Source organism: Zalophus californianus, chromosome 5 (genome assembly GCF_009762305.2).
Source record: "Zalophus californianus isolate mZalCal1 chromosome 5, mZalCal1.pri.v2, whole genome shotgun sequence".
Lineage (NCBI taxonomy): Eukaryota > Metazoa > Chordata > Mammalia > Carnivora > Otariidae > Zalophus > Zalophus californianus.
Genome location: NC_045599.1, coordinates 29,247,283 through 29,262,706, shown reverse-complemented (window position 1 = coordinate 29,262,706; position 15,424 = coordinate 29,247,283). Strand labels below are relative to the sequence as shown.

The window sequence follows — 15,424 nt, the reverse complement described above, 5'->3', positions numbered from 1 at the left end:
CCACTGTATGCTTCTGCCAAGTCACCGTGCAATATTCCCAGGTTCCCAAAGCCCCAAACTCACAGCAACCTTAAAAGGTTGGTACTCTTACTATCTCCACCTTATAGCGAAGGGAATTGGGTATTCTGTGTCTGACCCCAAAGGCCATGCTTGTTTTATTGCACCATGATGTTGTGATCTATATACAGCAGAGGGCAGGTTTGGGCCTGCTTGGGGGAAGGGCCCAAGCACACATACAAAGGGCTTTAAACCCAGGCCAGACTCACCTAGTTTCACAGAGGTCTGGGCGGCCTGAAAGAAAACACCAAGTGTCAGGTTTCTAGTGAAAGTTGTACCTGCCCCTGCTCATGGCAGTGGCTTTGCCCACGGCCACCCCAGAAAAAAATGCTGGGGGTGAGGAAGAAGAAGGGGGACATGTAACTGCTGGGTCCTAGGGAGCCCCTCAGTTGGTCATGGCAGCCCCAAGCGAAGTGTAAGCCCCAACCAAGTGGAGTCTGGGGTAGATATTCCTGGGAGACCCCAGAGTCAGGCTTCCACTGAGTCCACAGCCTAGAGCTTGGGGAGCTGGGACGGCACAGCAGGTGGCCCTCAAGTGTAGGAGCTCAAGGCCAAGAACCCTTCTCAAGGGGCACAAAGGAAACCCCTCTATCCAAAAGTAAAGGACATACTCCAGCTCCAAGACTCTGGGTAAGAACTACCTCCAGCAGCCTCTTCTCTTCAAACGCAAACTTTCTATAAGGTGCCCAGGTTCCCAAGAGGCTCCACCTCATGCGAAGCAGCAAAGGAGCCTGAGTGGGGCTTCTAGGCCCCGGGGCAAGCCGGGGAGCAGGAAGAGAAGTGCAGGAAGAATCAGAGAGGTTCTAAGGGGAAAGCAGAGCAGAGGCGAGGAAGGGAGAGATGCCCCCCCGCCCCCACACCTGCCCTGTATCCAGGACCCACACCACTGCCTTGAAGAGCCCCAGCATTCCCCAAGACGGGCCATGTCATGAAAAACAGAGGGTGACTTAGAGGCCCAGGCTCAGGCCCGGCAAGGCCACAGTAAGGCAAATTTGGGATGCGCTGCCTTCCTTGGACAGATGGATTCCAGAGCTTTATCTGTCCTCACCAGCAGTGGCTTCCTCATGGAATGAGGCTCAGAGGTCTTGGTTTAAAGGCCTGGGTTTTTGCTCACAAAGGAAGTGGGGACTGCCTGGGTTCTTTCCCCAGAACTCCACTCAGGCTGGCACTGAGGATAGCTGCATGGCAGTGGGGAAAGTTTCACGGGAGCCCTGGGAGTGCTGCCAAGGAAGACAGGGACCCGGGGAGTCCTCTGCCTGGGCCCAGGCAGAGGACCCAAGGCTGCTCAGGCCACGGGCAAACCTAGCAGCATCTTACCCTGGAATATGCTGACGCCTGTTTGAAGATTTCAAGGGCAGAGTCTGCAAGTTCATCCCCTCGCTCCTGAGGTCTGTTGGCTAGAGACGAAAGAAAATGCAACATTGGTGAGAGCGAAATTCCTAGCATGGCATTCACAGCAAGCACGACCGAGGGGCACTGTTGTGCCTGCTGGCTCACATTCTCCCATGAATTTTTCCTTCGTAACTTTTCCTAACTCACGGTGGAATTTGGCCCATGGGGAAAGAAGGCAAAAAAAGGTGAATGCACAGTGCAGGCAGTGGCTGGACTCAAGTTCAACCCTGCTGGAGGTAAAGAGAACTCCCATGAGGCGCGATGCTGTCAGATGTGTGCTCGGAGCCACGTTCACCACATCCACGTGTGACAAGTAAGTGGGCCATGTCTGAGTGGGGCTTAGACAGGCAATTCAGCAAAAAGAAATGTGTCCTTGAGTTTCTGGTGTAGTGCATTTAAAACCAACAGTTCCTAATTCACTTTTCAATCGGCCACAGCGACGCTGTCCATAAAGGCTCAGATGGCATGTTGCGCACTATTCTTATCTTTGCATCGAACAGTTTTCCCATCGAGCACCGACTGCCGTGCGTGGAGAAGGGTCAGCTGCAGGCTGAGCGGGGCTGGGATACTTTAGGGCCTTACCTGGAGGCTGCAGGACACTGGAGATGGCATAGACCACCCCATTGGTGGCCATGATGTCAGCTTCCGCAACCAGCTCCTTATTGACATTCACTACGTTGTTTTTCTGGGAGAAAAAGAGACGACATAGACCATATGTATCTTACTCACTCAGTAAGTGTTTACTGAGCACTTCCAGAGGCCAGATACTGGATTAGGTGTGAGGGAAACGCTGGGGAACGGAACGGCCCCCGCCAGCCACACGCCTTTAGCCCGGTGGACGCCTTCTAATGCCGGCGGGTGGCTCAGTGCGGTGTCATCTACAGAAGAGCCTCGCGCACCTCTCACTTCGTCCTTACAGCAGTGTGTGCTAAAGAGGCGGTGTCATTGCCCCACTTAGCAGAAGAGGAAACCGAGACCCAGGACAGGCCCGGTGCCTCCTTTAGTGGGTGGGATGGCGGGGAACAGAAGCCAGGCTTCCAGCCCCGGGTGTAGGGCTCCTTCCACTTGTCCTCAGCGGCCCGCCTTTCTCACAGGAAGTGCACCCAGGCGTCTACCTCAGTCCTTCCCGAACAGCTCATGGATCAGACCCAAGGGGGAAGGGGGGACGGACGCCTGTGATGGGACCCCAACACCCAAAACTAGAAGTCAACAAGTCATCACATTCTGGCTCCCTCCGTGCTTCCTCAGGCTCCGGAGGGAAAGTGATATGCAAAGGGATGGCTGAAGGTCAGGAGAGAGGAGCCCCGAGCAGAGGCTGAGCCAGCCACATTCTGGAAGAGTGGTGGCTCCACAGGGGAGCCCCGGGAGCCTGGCCAGTGCAGCCAGGAGGCCACAGCAGCTTCACTGAGCTCAGCTGCCTGTCTGTTCTCTCTCTTCAGTGAGGGAATCCCCCGAGGCAGCTTCAAAGCGGAATGTGTGTCCTCAAGGTGCAGAGCAAGGGAAGGCTCGCAGACCACGCCTCTGCAGAAAAAGCCTCGTGGGATGGTCTGGCTCATGGTGGAGCTCGGTGAGCCCCAGATTTGAAGGGAAGGGGTACGAAGGGGACTGGGGATCGATCCCTCAAGCTGCATGAGTAATTGCCTATCATCTCCTTAAGGGAAGGAAGATCTAACGGCCTCTCCCCCACACCAGTCAGATGCTTGATTCCCCAGCAAATCTGGAAGTTCTTATTCGTGTCTAACCACAATCTCGCCTCATTTCCCCAAGACCCTTTCCTCTTTTCTGTCTTTGGACAGAATGCACTCAGAGATGCAAGGTGCATCTTCAAGACTGTGTGTGAGTGTCTAACACTGGCCCGGGGGCTGAGAGGTGCCCTGGAACCCCAGTGGCAGTACATGGCTGGCCTTTTAGTTCTTAGGCACACTCACTGAGCTGACTTCCAGCTTGTCCCCCTGGAGAGACTTCAGCCGCACCAGGGCCCCGATGCCCCCGCTGACCAGGATCTCATCGCCAATGTGGTATTTCAGGATGTTGGCCAGCTCTTTGGCATTGCCTGCAGGTTTGTGGCAAAGAAAGGAGAGCAGAGTTCATCACAAGGCTGGTAACCGGCACGGTCGAGAAGGGCCGAGACGGGGATGCAAGTGGTGATGCCTGAGACGGAGAACCCCCCCACCGCCCCCCGCCGACCAGGTGAGCAGCACACAGCAGGTGCGCTCAGCCCTCTGACCTGGAGCCTGCAGGAGAGGCTCAGGGGATGGAGGCCCGTGTCTGCCTCTACAGTCGGGGGACTGCTAGGTTAAGCAAGAGCTCTCTGTGCTGCCGAGAAGGAGTTAATCCATACTCCTCTGTGAGCATGACTCATTTTTCCATGAGCTAAATATTTGCTTGGAAAGCCAGGAACCTTTCCAGCACCAGCATCTGGGACATTTCATCAGCAGCGTGGCTCCTGATGGTTATAACACAGTAGTGAAATATTTACACGTTCTGCCCTCAAATGCATATTCTGGGGCGGCCGTTTCCTGCAGGGAGAGCTTAAAAGAGTCAACAGCTGCCATCTGGGGGGGGGGGGTTGGGCAGCCGATGAGGTCAGGGCTGAGGGGGGCACTCCCTCCGCAGCATCCCGCTCGTCACGTCTGGGCATTCCTTCCAGCCCACACCAGCTTCTCCACCGACTGGGGAGAGCATCCAATTGCTCATAAAGGTGCCCAGGCATTTTCCAAATGGAGTGTGGGAGGCGATTCTTAAAGCCACCGGCCGTGCTCTCATCCGTCATGCGCCCTCCACCCCGCCCCGTGCTCACATTCCCAGTCAAGCGGCTAGATAGCCCCAGGGCTTCTGGATGACTATTTCTAGCCTTTCGACACGGAGAATGGAGGAAGTTTTAAAGCTTTCTGGAGAGTTCACTTGGGTACAGACAAATCCACATTAGTGCCACGGGATGGAGCCACCAGGTACCAAGTAGTTTCCAAACATCCACAACTTGGAGGATGGGAATTCCCATTCCACAGAAATCCTGCCTGGAAGTGCTGAGCCACGCCAGCCCCCAGGGTGCCAGAGGGCTCCCTCTGCCAAGACGTCTAATACCCGGATTGACCTCTTACACCTGGCCAGCCCCCCATCTCCCAGGAGCGCTGGGGGCTACTCCTGCCTGCAGGCCTGGCCGAGGGTGCGTTTGGGAGACTTGGCCCCTGCCTCCCCCGACCTGTAACAACTGAAAACGAGAGGGAAACTGAGAAGGCTCAAGGCCATCTGGGGAATATTCCACTCCTGCTGGATGGGGGCGGGGGGGGGATGGAAAGTTTATGTTCAGAATGAACATACGTCAGCATCAAAGACACAGGCATTCGCTTGGCCATAAAGAATATTCAACAAGACACAAATTCAGCCCACAGCTGCCTGCAGCCTGAACTTTCTGAATAGAAAATTCCTTCCTGCTCTGGAGCGGGAAGGAAGGTGTAGATGATACGGGCCCCAAGGTGTGGCCAAGGTCCTTCCTCCTCCCCTATTTTCTCTTCCCTGCCCCTCCTCCTCCTCAGGCCCACCTTTTTGTGAGCATGGAAGTGTGGGTCACCGGCGAGCACCAGAGCTCAACGCTGCACCCCCGCCCCCAATCCCCATCACGGCAGCCAAAACTGGGGGAGGATGTGTGCCCGGCACTGCAAGCAACACCTCACTTACTCCACACAACACACAGCAAGGCACTCTCATTTTTCTAAGGGGAACACTGAGGCTCAGAGAGGTTAAACAACTTGCTAGAGGTCACTCAGCCGGTGAACGCCAGAGCCAAGAACTGAAACTGCTTTTAGGTCATCCAGGAGTCCAAGCCCTTAACCACTGGGATTCTCTCTCAAACATCCTCCGCTAAATTTCTCAGGGCCAGGAATAGCTCCTCGGTAAAGCTTTTGCCCTGAGAGACATTTCACACAGGTAAAATGGCTTCATTGTCGCTGTCCTCATAGGTCCTCATGGGGAAGACACGGCTCAGGGACGGGGCTGGTTGTTCCGCACTCCATGCCTCTCTACTCTTCTCAGCCTTGTGTAGTACCCGGGGAGACTGACCGCTGTGAAGCACATCACCCGGCCTCCTTTGCCCCCGTCTCATAGCTGACAGGGGGCCCACGCAATGGGCCTGTGCGAGGACAGTGAGGCTAAGGGAGGCCTGGCCCCCTGGCCTTGGTTCTGCCAGCAGGCGCCTGAGGCTCTGGCCCCTCCTCCGAGCTCCGGTTCTCCCTGTCCACTTCTCAGCCCGGCCTCCCCATCCCCTGGCCTGTGGTGGGAAATACTTTTCCCCGGGTGCCATCATCCTTTGCTGGTCCCTTACTCCTGCCCACACTTCTAGAAACAGTCTCCTCGTTAAGTTCCTTTCAGTCAAACCCTGGGTAACATGCCCCCCCTTTCCTGCTGGTCCCCTGACCGCTCCAGTCACGTTAGAAACCATGCAAAATAGACTTCGCTTGGTCTTTACCCAAGAGTTTGTTCAGCTCTTCCTGTGGCATGGCTTGGAAGGCCTCATTCGTAGGAGCAAAGACTGTGTAGACCCCTTCCCTGTTGAGCACCTCCGTCAGCCCGGCAGACTGGATGGCGGCCACCAGCATGCTGGGGAGATGCACAGAGAAAATGTCACCTGCCTGTGGCGGGGAGAGGGTGCCCACCTTCCCAAATACCTCCCCACTGCGGGTAGGTGGAGCCCAGAGCTAGAATTCACACCCCTTGCTGGTTTTCACCCCCTGATCATGCACAAAGAGGGAAGATCCCAGTCTGCATCTTCTCTCCATAAATGCTCAGCTCTGTCAAATAGCCAGAGGTCAGAGGCCACAGGGGGAAGGAGGAAGGAAGAGGCCAAGCCATCAGACCCCGGGGATGTGATTCAGGGGAGTGCAGAATGTGGGGGGTCTCCCAGGGATGAGCGAGAAGTCAGAAATGGAGAGAGAGGGGCAAGACAACAAAGTGACACAGGGAGCCCGAGAAGGAGCAGCAAGGAGTCTTCAGGGGCCCTAAGGAGATATTGTGCAGACTGAGACTCATCCCACACTCAAAACCAGGTGCTCTCGGCTTACTTGGACTTTAAGATGACAGCGTGGTATCTTTCTTGCACTTCATATGAAAATGCAGCCCCCTCCCTGTTCCCAAGGATGTGGGGATTACAGTCCCAGAAATAACCCTTCTTCTCAACATAAGCTTCCAGCATGACCCCCACCCCAGATCCCCAGCATGGAAGGTCACCAGGGCACTGCCAGTGTTAATTGGACCCCTGAGGAAGCGGGGAGCTTGACAGACAGCTGAGACCCAGCATCCTGACCCGGCGGGACCACTTGGCAGAAATCTTCCCTGGGATGAGGCTGGTTACCTGAAGCGATTGTCCCCCTTCAGGATGTCCATGACAGTCCCCATTGGGGGGGTGAGCATTCGGTCCATGGTAAAGAGTGTCCCATACCTCCCCCTCTTGTCATGGGCGGCAATGCAGCTGTTCTCGATGCACAGGCTCTGTGCCAAAGAGGGGCAGACACAGGACAGGTCACCTACCTGTAGGCGGGCCTCCTGATCCGCTCAGGGCACACACTGGTGTCTTCATCCACAAAGATCAGTGACTATACACTGGAGTGGGTCATTACAACTAGGATAAAATGTGTTTTCTCCAGGAAAGGAAAAATAAAAATAGTGTTCCCTAAGGAGAAAGGGCCATTGGGCCCCACTAGAGTTCGAGAGAGGCCCCATGATGAGACTATCCCATTACATGCAAGGTTCATCGATAATGATCAAATCAATAGATCAACTCTACTGGCTTATTTGTTTAACAGATGACAGCCATCTTTAGTTAATAGTACTGGCTGGTCCCAAGGAATGGCTGTGTTGTATTGTGCTTTCTGGTTGATATTCCAGAGTAACTATTAGGTTTGAAGACAGAAAAGGACAGGAGAAGAGAGAAGAGAACCTTTTGGACCAGGGAGAGCTGTGCTTCAGTTCAGAGGACTTGTCTTTGCATAAGGTAAGGATTCAAAATCTCCATCCCTTCTGCCCTGTTAATCACGCTGAGCTCGACGTGGACCGCTGCCTACCTACCGGCTCAAAAAGCTGTGTGGTATATTCCCAAAGGCCTCCAGCAAAGGAGATTCTAATCCCTCTGCAGGATCCCATTTCAAATCAGATTTCCAGAAATCCCTTCCTTTCTTACTAGAAACCAGTTCTCAGGCAAGCTTCTGCTTATTGAAGATTTATATATAAGATATAAAGATATAAAGATATACATAATAGCCAGCTAGCTATCTATAGATTTCACTAATACAGTTTCCAATTCTTAGAGCTGAGACAAAGAAAGAGCATGATTTAGGAGCCAGAACTTACATTGCGATAAACAAAAACTCTCAGTTTTTTGCCACCCAGAGTGTCCAGGGTCTGCCCATGATACAGATACTTGGAGGCTAGCTGGTCTTTAACCATGTGATTCAGAAGCAAATTCTTTGTATATGCATCAATGTTAGGGGTTCCATCTGCAAGAGAAGGTGTGGTCAGGTCCAGAGGCCCGCTCCAGAAAGAAAGACAATGAGAGACAAATGCATTTGGAAATGGGGGATTGAGAAATCCAGTGAGGCTGCCAATATTCCTTAACATCTGGCATCTTCTGCAAATCAACCAAACAAAAGAAGGTCTAGATAACCGAGGGCGTCTGGAGTTTTGCCCGTGGAGGGAGGGAGTCACGGACGCCACTCGGCCCCCTCCTCCACCTTCCCTGCAGCCAAGGCTCAGCTGTACCCTCACTCTGACCTCCTGTCTACCACATGAGCAGTTGATTCTGCAAATAAAAAGGCAAGAGAGCGCTCTGCTCTCTGGCCAGGGGCAAACTCTTGAGTTCTGAGGACCAGACCCCCGAATGCATTCTCTGCTCTGCCAAAGGATACAGCAGAGCCCCTGGGGTTTTGGTTGAGCCGGGTGGAAGTCTTAATGTTCCACGGGGTGCTGTCCATCAGGGAGGGTGCCGTGGAGGTGACCGGCTCCCAGGGGGCTGCCTTCACCACGTTACCTTTGAATACGGAATTCAGGGGGGCCAAGAGGGTCAACCGCTCCTTTCCGGAGAGATGAGTGCCGAGGCCAGCCTGTCTGAAAAGGTCAACGGCTGTGGAAACATCAGACTCTGCAGCCAACTCAAACAGCGTCTTGGCTGCAAGGGAAGAGAATGCAGGTTCAAAAGTTACAAGTGCTGTTTTCATTTATCCTCCGTCCACCCCCCAGCATGACGCACACCAGCAGGAATGTCATCTCATGAGTCAACGGCCCTCTCAGCCCCGCTGGGGCACGCCGGGCTCGTGCCATCGGGCCACCGGGCCCCCAGGCCTCCCTGGGCAGGGGAGAGAGGTGAGGCTCCGGAGGCAGAGGTTGGCCTCTGTCCCCGCCCCCGGTCAGGGCGCCTTCTAAGGCCTGTGGCAAGGCAGCGCCATCTGCGTGGTGGCTTGAGGAGCAGGTAATGCCAGCAACCACACCCACAGAAACTTGTCTTCCGGTCTGGTTTTCTCCTGTGAAACTGCTTCACTCCTGCGCAAGCGACCTCCTTGGAATTCCAGAATGAGGCTAGCCTGCTGAATGAAGCCCAAGCCAAAGCCTACTCAGTCACTTCTCCCAGGGTCCCTGCGATGCTTGGGCACCATCTAGAAGGCAGATGCTCAGAGGTCAGCAAATGGCCCTCTGTCCCCAACCAGAGCAGGCAGATCTCCTGAATGGCTTCTGCGACTGAGTCGCTCCCTCCCCAGCCCCCCTCAACAGCTCTCCACTGCCTCCAAAGTGAAGCCTAGACTCCCAGGCCTGCAGCTCAAGATTCTTCACAGTCTGGCTGCAACCTGCCAGGGGCCCAGGCCCCCTCTCCGGAGAGGCTGTGAGCTGGGTGCAGGCAAGGAAATGGCCCCTAAGGTCCCTGAATTCCCCAAGGGCCCCCACCATGGATGGCAGAGGGGCCAGCAGGCCTGGCAGGATCATGGCCCCAGAGGCCTGGCTCACCTGAGTCTGGGATGAGCAGCTCATCGATGAAGTGGATCACACCATTGGTGGCCAGGATGTCTTTATTGGAGATGATGGCCTTCCCGTTGATGGTGAGCATGTCCCCGCTGCAGCCCACCTCCAGCGTAGTGCCCTCCAGGGTCTCCATGGACATCCCTGCCACGATGGCTTCTGCACACATGGCCGACTTCAAGATGTGGTTGTTGAGCAGGTCTGGGGTCGAAGAGGACACAGGTCAAGGCTGATCTCAGAGGCCAGCTCGCAGCCTCCAGGGCCGTGAGGATTCTATTCTCTCTGACGCTGACCTTCAGATGAGGCTGGGGCACCGTGCACCCCGGGGCCTCCTTTCCTCCTGCTGCTGCCCCCTGACATGGGCCACGCTCAGCAGGCAGACTACCTGAGTCTGAATCCCAGCTCAGCCTCCTACACGCTGTGGGACCCTGGGCAAGGCATGGAGCCTCTGGGAGCCTCAGCTTCCTCCTCAGGCAGAGATAAGCCTAGCATTCATCTCCTGGGGATGGTGTAAGGAGAACATGAAGCTCAGAATGTTAAGCACCCAGCACAGTGCCCGACAACAGGGTAAACGCCCAACAAATATTAGTGACTAGCTTACTAGCACCTCAACTTGAGATTGAATTCTCTTACGAGTACCTGAACCTCAAAATGAGTTTACCCTGGGATTTTTTATCTACTGACCTTCTAGAAAAGTATAAAATGTAAGAGGGAAAGACAGAAACTACAGCAAATGAGAGTTCTAGATTGTTTGCACCTTTTACCTGTTTTTGTTCATTTTACCCAAGGGTCCACTAGCTGCCAGGATCTTTCTTCGGGCTGGGGAAGGGTAATCAATAAGACATGGTCTTTGCTACTCCCTTCACCCCACCCGTAAATCATAAATAGAATCATTTATTTCCTTGTCCAAGTGGCCTTCAGGGACAGGGCAGAGGTTGGGGGTCCTGAAGAAGCTGCAAGGAGCAGCAGGGGGGGATGTGACCCCAGCCAGGCAGGGCAGGTTCCCGGATGGCCGCTCCCCAAGGTCACCAGGGCCCTTTGTCCTACAGCCTCACCGCGGGGGCAAGTTTCAATCTGTGCAGAGTGTGGGAACCCAAACTGCACTGTCACGGACAGGAGGAAGCTTGGAGGGCCTGCAGAGGCACGGGGCTCCCGCAGGGGTCTCAGGGGACTTGAAAGGCATTCAGCTAGCAGGAAGGGAAAGGACAGCCAGGCTGCCATGGGAACGAGGTCTCGGGGATTTAGCTTCTAAGGGAAGGAAAGTGAAGGCTGGGTGGGGAAAGGGTAACCTGCTAGGGCCATGGGGAGGGAGAGCAAGGCCAGGGCTGGAAGCCAGTCTTCAAATAAGGCAAGCCAGCCTAAGGCTGCTGCTTGCCTGTCTGCCAAGCCACTAGAAACGGCTGAGCCTCTCAGGCTGGCCTCCTGTCTCTCTGCCTTTGAGCCAGCCAGCTACAGCCCGGCACTGAGGGCCTGTGCTTCCAGCACACGGGCTACCAGGCAGGAAAAGGCCGATGTGCACAAGGAATAAATTAGGGCTGTCTTTTTCTTACATCAAGACTTCTGATATCTTCAAAGATGAGAATGTGCTCTGTGCAAAACTGGTTTTAGGGCGCCTGGGTGGCTCAGTTGGTTAAGCATCTGCCTTTGGCTCAGGTTATGATCCTGGAGTCCCAGGATCAAGTCCCACATTGGGCTCCCTGCTCGGTGGGAAGCCTGCTTCTCCCTCTGACCTTCCCCCTTCATGTGCTCTCTCTCTCTCTCACTGTCTCTCTCTCTAATAAATAAATAAATAAAATCTTAAAAACCAAACAAACAAACTGGTTTTAGGGAGAATACAGCTCTAAAAAGAAAGTTCAGTATGCTGACATGCGCCCAAGCCTCAGCTCCTTCAGGAAGCCTCGGGACCCCTTTGGCTGCATGTGCCCCAGCCCCACCCCCATGCCCACCACCGTGGGGGCATCTGTGTCATAGTGCTCACCACTTCAGATCCCATGACCTATTTTTAATCCCAACCAGGCTTAAGCTTCCTTGAAGACAAGTCTGTACCATGTTCCCTTTTGGAGCCTCGGTTCCTGCCACAGGCCAGGCACAGAGGCGCTGCAACATCTGGACAGAAGAGATCCCCATCTGTGCTTTCAGAAATGTGCCCTTGCCAGCCCTGCGTGGCTGCAGGGAGAACATTTTACATTTATCAGGCATCTGAAATGCAGTAGGTATTCCAGATCGTACATTATGAAGGTGGGTTTAATAGCCTCCAAAGAAATGAAGTCATCCCTGGATTGTATTTGGGAGGAATAAGTATGATTGGGGTCCACAGGGGACCAGGGGGCTACTCCTCTCTGCAGGAGACTCAGGGGTCAGTGGCCAAGCCCGGCCTTTGCTCCCTTCCCCTCTCATACATGCTGGGTCCTTCCCTCTCCTCCAGCAATAATCAATGCACCCCTAACCAAGCAGCTCATTGAGGAGGCATGGAAGGACCCAGCTATGAAGGGTCAAGGGTCGACTGTAACCGGTTATTAACTGTAACTTTGGGTTATCCATGAGGTCCCTGGCCAGACGGGAAGAGTTCAAGGGTCAGCACGCTGGCCCCATTCCAGGGACGCCAGGCCCTGCCATCTCCTCGCCACTCCTCCAAGCTGCTGCCTGCTTGGCAGCCTTGCTCTGGCTTGGGGAGCATCTTTAGCTCCTCCTGCATCTGGCCGGCACCTGCTCTGGACCTCCGGCCCTGCCTTGCTCCTCAGCACAGCTGCTGCTAGACAAAGGCTGCTGCGTGCTCTCCTTGCCCCTCTGACCAGGGCTCTGCTCTGGCCTCTGCAGGGCCACGGCCAGGTGAGGCAATGAGACAGGACGGCAGGCGGCATGTCTGTCTCGTACAAGAGCAGGCCTCGGGCTCAGTCTGGCTGCTCCGGTGAGGCAACAGCAGGAGCTGAGGGGTACTCACCTCTCAGGGCTTCTGGGTCACCCAGGATCCTGTTCAGGGTTTCAGCGGGGATCTTCTCGAAGGCCTCATTGGTAGGGGCCAAGAGCGTGAACTGGCCGTCACCTTCAAGCACGGTGTTGAGCCCGGATGCGGCCACGGCAGCCTGCAGCGGGGGGAAGAGAATGAAGGGTTCCCTGAAGGCTCTGGGATGCTCTGCAGACGGCCTCGCCAGGCCCCCCCCCAAAGGCTCCAGACTCTTGTAGAACCCAGGATGAGAGGACAAGAAACCAAAGCTCACCTCCCACCTTGGTCTCCGGGGACCTTGCCAGGCCTGAGCGCCCACCACTCTGGTCATCTCTCAATTACTTCCCGTGCCTTTGGCCTTCCCGCCCCCAGGCTGCACCATTCCCTCTGCCCTTCCTCCTTCCTTTGCTTCTCTCACTCCTGTCCCTTCACTGGGACTTGACTACAGTGTCGCTTCTCTAAGTAGACAACGTGGTGTTGCCCCCGTGACCACCCCTCCCACCTGCCACTGCCCGCCAGATGAAAATGAGTCTGTTGTACTGTATTTTCACAGCTTGCGTCCTCCTCGTGTTATACTTAAATAGCTCCTGCCAATGCTACCTGTGTGAGCTCCAGGAGCGGAAGGATCGCATCACCCGTTTCTATAGAGCAGCCCCCGAGGGTCTTCTAAAAGCAGAAAGGGGCTCCTGCTGCCCCAGGGACAGGGACACACCCCCCTGCCCAGTCTGCGGCCCCGCAGGGGCCGCCCCCACCTCACACTCTAGCTATGCAGGTCTTCATTCTGGTCCTGCCCACCTCCCTCTTGCTGTTCTTGCTCCTGAGCCTTCGCTCTTGCTCTCCCCTCAGCCTGCTGTGCTCTGACCCCTGCATTTCATGTAGCTGGCCATTTTCATCCTTCAGTCCTCAGATCCAAAGTCACCTCTTCCAGAGAGACCTTCCCTGACCACCTGGTGCCAACTGGCCCCCTCGGCTCACCACTCCCTGACTTCACGATGCCCAGCCCTGTCCACGGCTACCTCGTGTGCATCTGGTCTGTCTTCCCAGGAAGAACAGAAGTGCCACGGAGGACAGAAATTTGTCTGTCTCGTTCACCTCTATACCCCCGGCACGTAGAACAATACCTGGTAGGGAGCAGGTGTTAGTAAGTATGTATTAGCGGAAGGAAAGACGGGTGTTTAGGGAGACCCAAAGGGGGGGAGGAGACGAGGGAGCGTTTGTCAAGCCCACACAGTAAGAGCGGGTCGCTCAGTGTGGGTCAACTGCTGTTAATCAAGAGGTGCCACCAACTTTGTGGGGACATCATTCCTTCGCAGACCCCGGACCACAAGGTGACCCAGAAGGAAAGCAGGGGAAGAGCTTAGAGAGGAGGGTCCCCCGCAGAGCCACTTCCTGAGGCCACCTCCGTGCCAGTCCAGCCCAAGGGTGTCTGTCGCTCTGTGTTGGGGATCTCCAGGGGAGGAACCATCCCACACCCCTTTGGTACCCTTTGTGGTCAGGAAGTTCTCCTTGAATCAGGGCGAAAACCCTGACGGCGCAGCCTGTGTTCACTTCCTCTGAGCAGCCCCTGCCAAGAGCAATGCCTGCTTGCTGCTCCAGTTCAAAGACAAACGCCTGCGGGGCAGGGCCGAAGGAATGGTATTCCGCGGCCATGGAGCAGGCAGAAGCCTGGGCAGAAGTCAAACCCGGACTTCCGTGGCCTCTCTGCTGGTCTGGGCTCCAAGGAAACATGGGGATGGCTGAAGCAGGGGGCCCCTGGCAGAGACATGCGGTCCAGAAGATGGTGAAGCCTGACATTATTCTAGTCCCGTATATGGGAACTGGCCCCCGGGGGGAAGGGCCCTCTCACCTCTGGGGTCCACGGTGCAGGCCCAGGCAGCCCAGGGCTCCAAGGGACCCACCGTGCTGCAGCTGCAGACTACTGAACTTTCCAGGGGAGTCACAAAAGGACAGCTTTACAAAGGAGAGGACGGGTAGAGGGAATTTCCCAGCAGAGAATTAGGATGTTTCAATGTGGTCAAGCTCAGTGTCTGATGAGTGGACCCTCCACGTTCATGGGCTCTTAGAAGAACTTGCTCTACACCCACTAAATGCCCATGAAGCATTTAGCTTCTGCTGCAGAAGAAGGCCCTTTTGAGAGGGGGTGTGTCCCCAGGCCAGCCGCCCCCCTCCCACGGCAGTCCCTCACCCGAAGGGTCTCGAAGGTGTCTTCGATCTCGATGATCTGCTGGATGTTGTTGGTGACGGTGGAGATGACCTTATCAATGAGGTGCACCACACCGTTGGTGGCGTGGTGGTCGGCTTTCAGCAGCCGAGCGCAGTTCACGGTCACGATCTGTCCAGAGAAGAAAGGCAGATGAGCGGTTCACCTACCAGAGGCGCAGGCTTGAAGCCCCAGCAAAGGAAAACAGTGCAGCACCTGGGTTCCACAGCTGTGGAACCAAAGGGTCTAGGGAGAAGCAGTGCCAGAGGCGGGGGTGACCTCCAGCATACCTAACCCGCAGAACGAAACCCCAGAGACCAGCCCCATGTGCAGCCCGGGCGTGGGCTCAGGGTGGACACAGGGTAGTGCTGTGTCACTGGGGACTCCCTACCCCGTTGGGATAGTGGTGGATTTGGATGCCCGAATTCTGGTACATGGAGGTGAGGGCCATGCCGTGTTTCAGCTCATCTGTCAGGACCCGTCTGTTGACCATGTGGTAGCGAAGGGCATTGAGCAGCTCGATGTTGACATTGCTCACCAGGGAGTCCAGCACTTCCTAGAAAGAAGGCCAGAGCAGCAGTTAGGGGGCTGCAGACCACAAAGGGCAAGAGGTGGCTTCTTGCTACCCTGGGGAAGGTGCTCTGGAAACCAAGGATGCCTCCTCCATGACCACCAAAGTCTGTCTGCTCAGTTGGACAGGGTGGGGCCTGCACTGGAAGCCGTCTAGTGGGGTATATTTTAACTCAAGCTCCCCGACTTCATCTGAGGGCTCAAGGAAAGTTTCCTGCGACAGTGGGAAGTCACCAGAGGCTGCCCACCAGCCACCCCTCAGG

At 55.5% G+C, this 15,424-nt stretch overlaps 1 protein-coding gene across 1 annotated transcript in view; it reads right to left on the bottom strand.

The window, feature by feature from the left end:
- Positions 1-15,424, bottom strand: part of TGFBI (transforming growth factor beta induced) — a 31,978-nt gene that overhangs the window by 866 nt on the left and 15,688 nt on the right. The window contains exons 5-16 of the mRNA XM_027607049.1: positions 14,983-15,147; positions 14,577-14,723; positions 12,389-12,530; positions 9,436-9,648; positions 8,468-8,605; positions 7,792-7,937; positions 6,797-6,933; positions 5,915-6,045; positions 3,378-3,502; positions 2,032-2,134; positions 1,375-1,454; positions 267-291 (exon numbers count right to left, since the gene is read on the bottom strand). Coding sequence (XP_027462850.1) covers positions 267-291; positions 1,375-1,454; positions 2,032-2,134; positions 3,378-3,502; positions 5,915-6,045; positions 6,797-6,933; positions 7,792-7,937; positions 8,468-8,605; positions 9,436-9,648; positions 12,389-12,530; positions 14,577-14,723; positions 14,983-15,147 — 1,552 coding nt within the window. The remainder of the gene's footprint in view (positions 1-266; positions 292-1,374; positions 1,455-2,031; positions 2,135-3,377; positions 3,503-5,914; positions 6,046-6,796; positions 6,934-7,791; positions 7,938-8,467; positions 8,606-9,435; positions 9,649-12,388; positions 12,531-14,576; positions 14,724-14,982; positions 15,148-15,424) is intronic.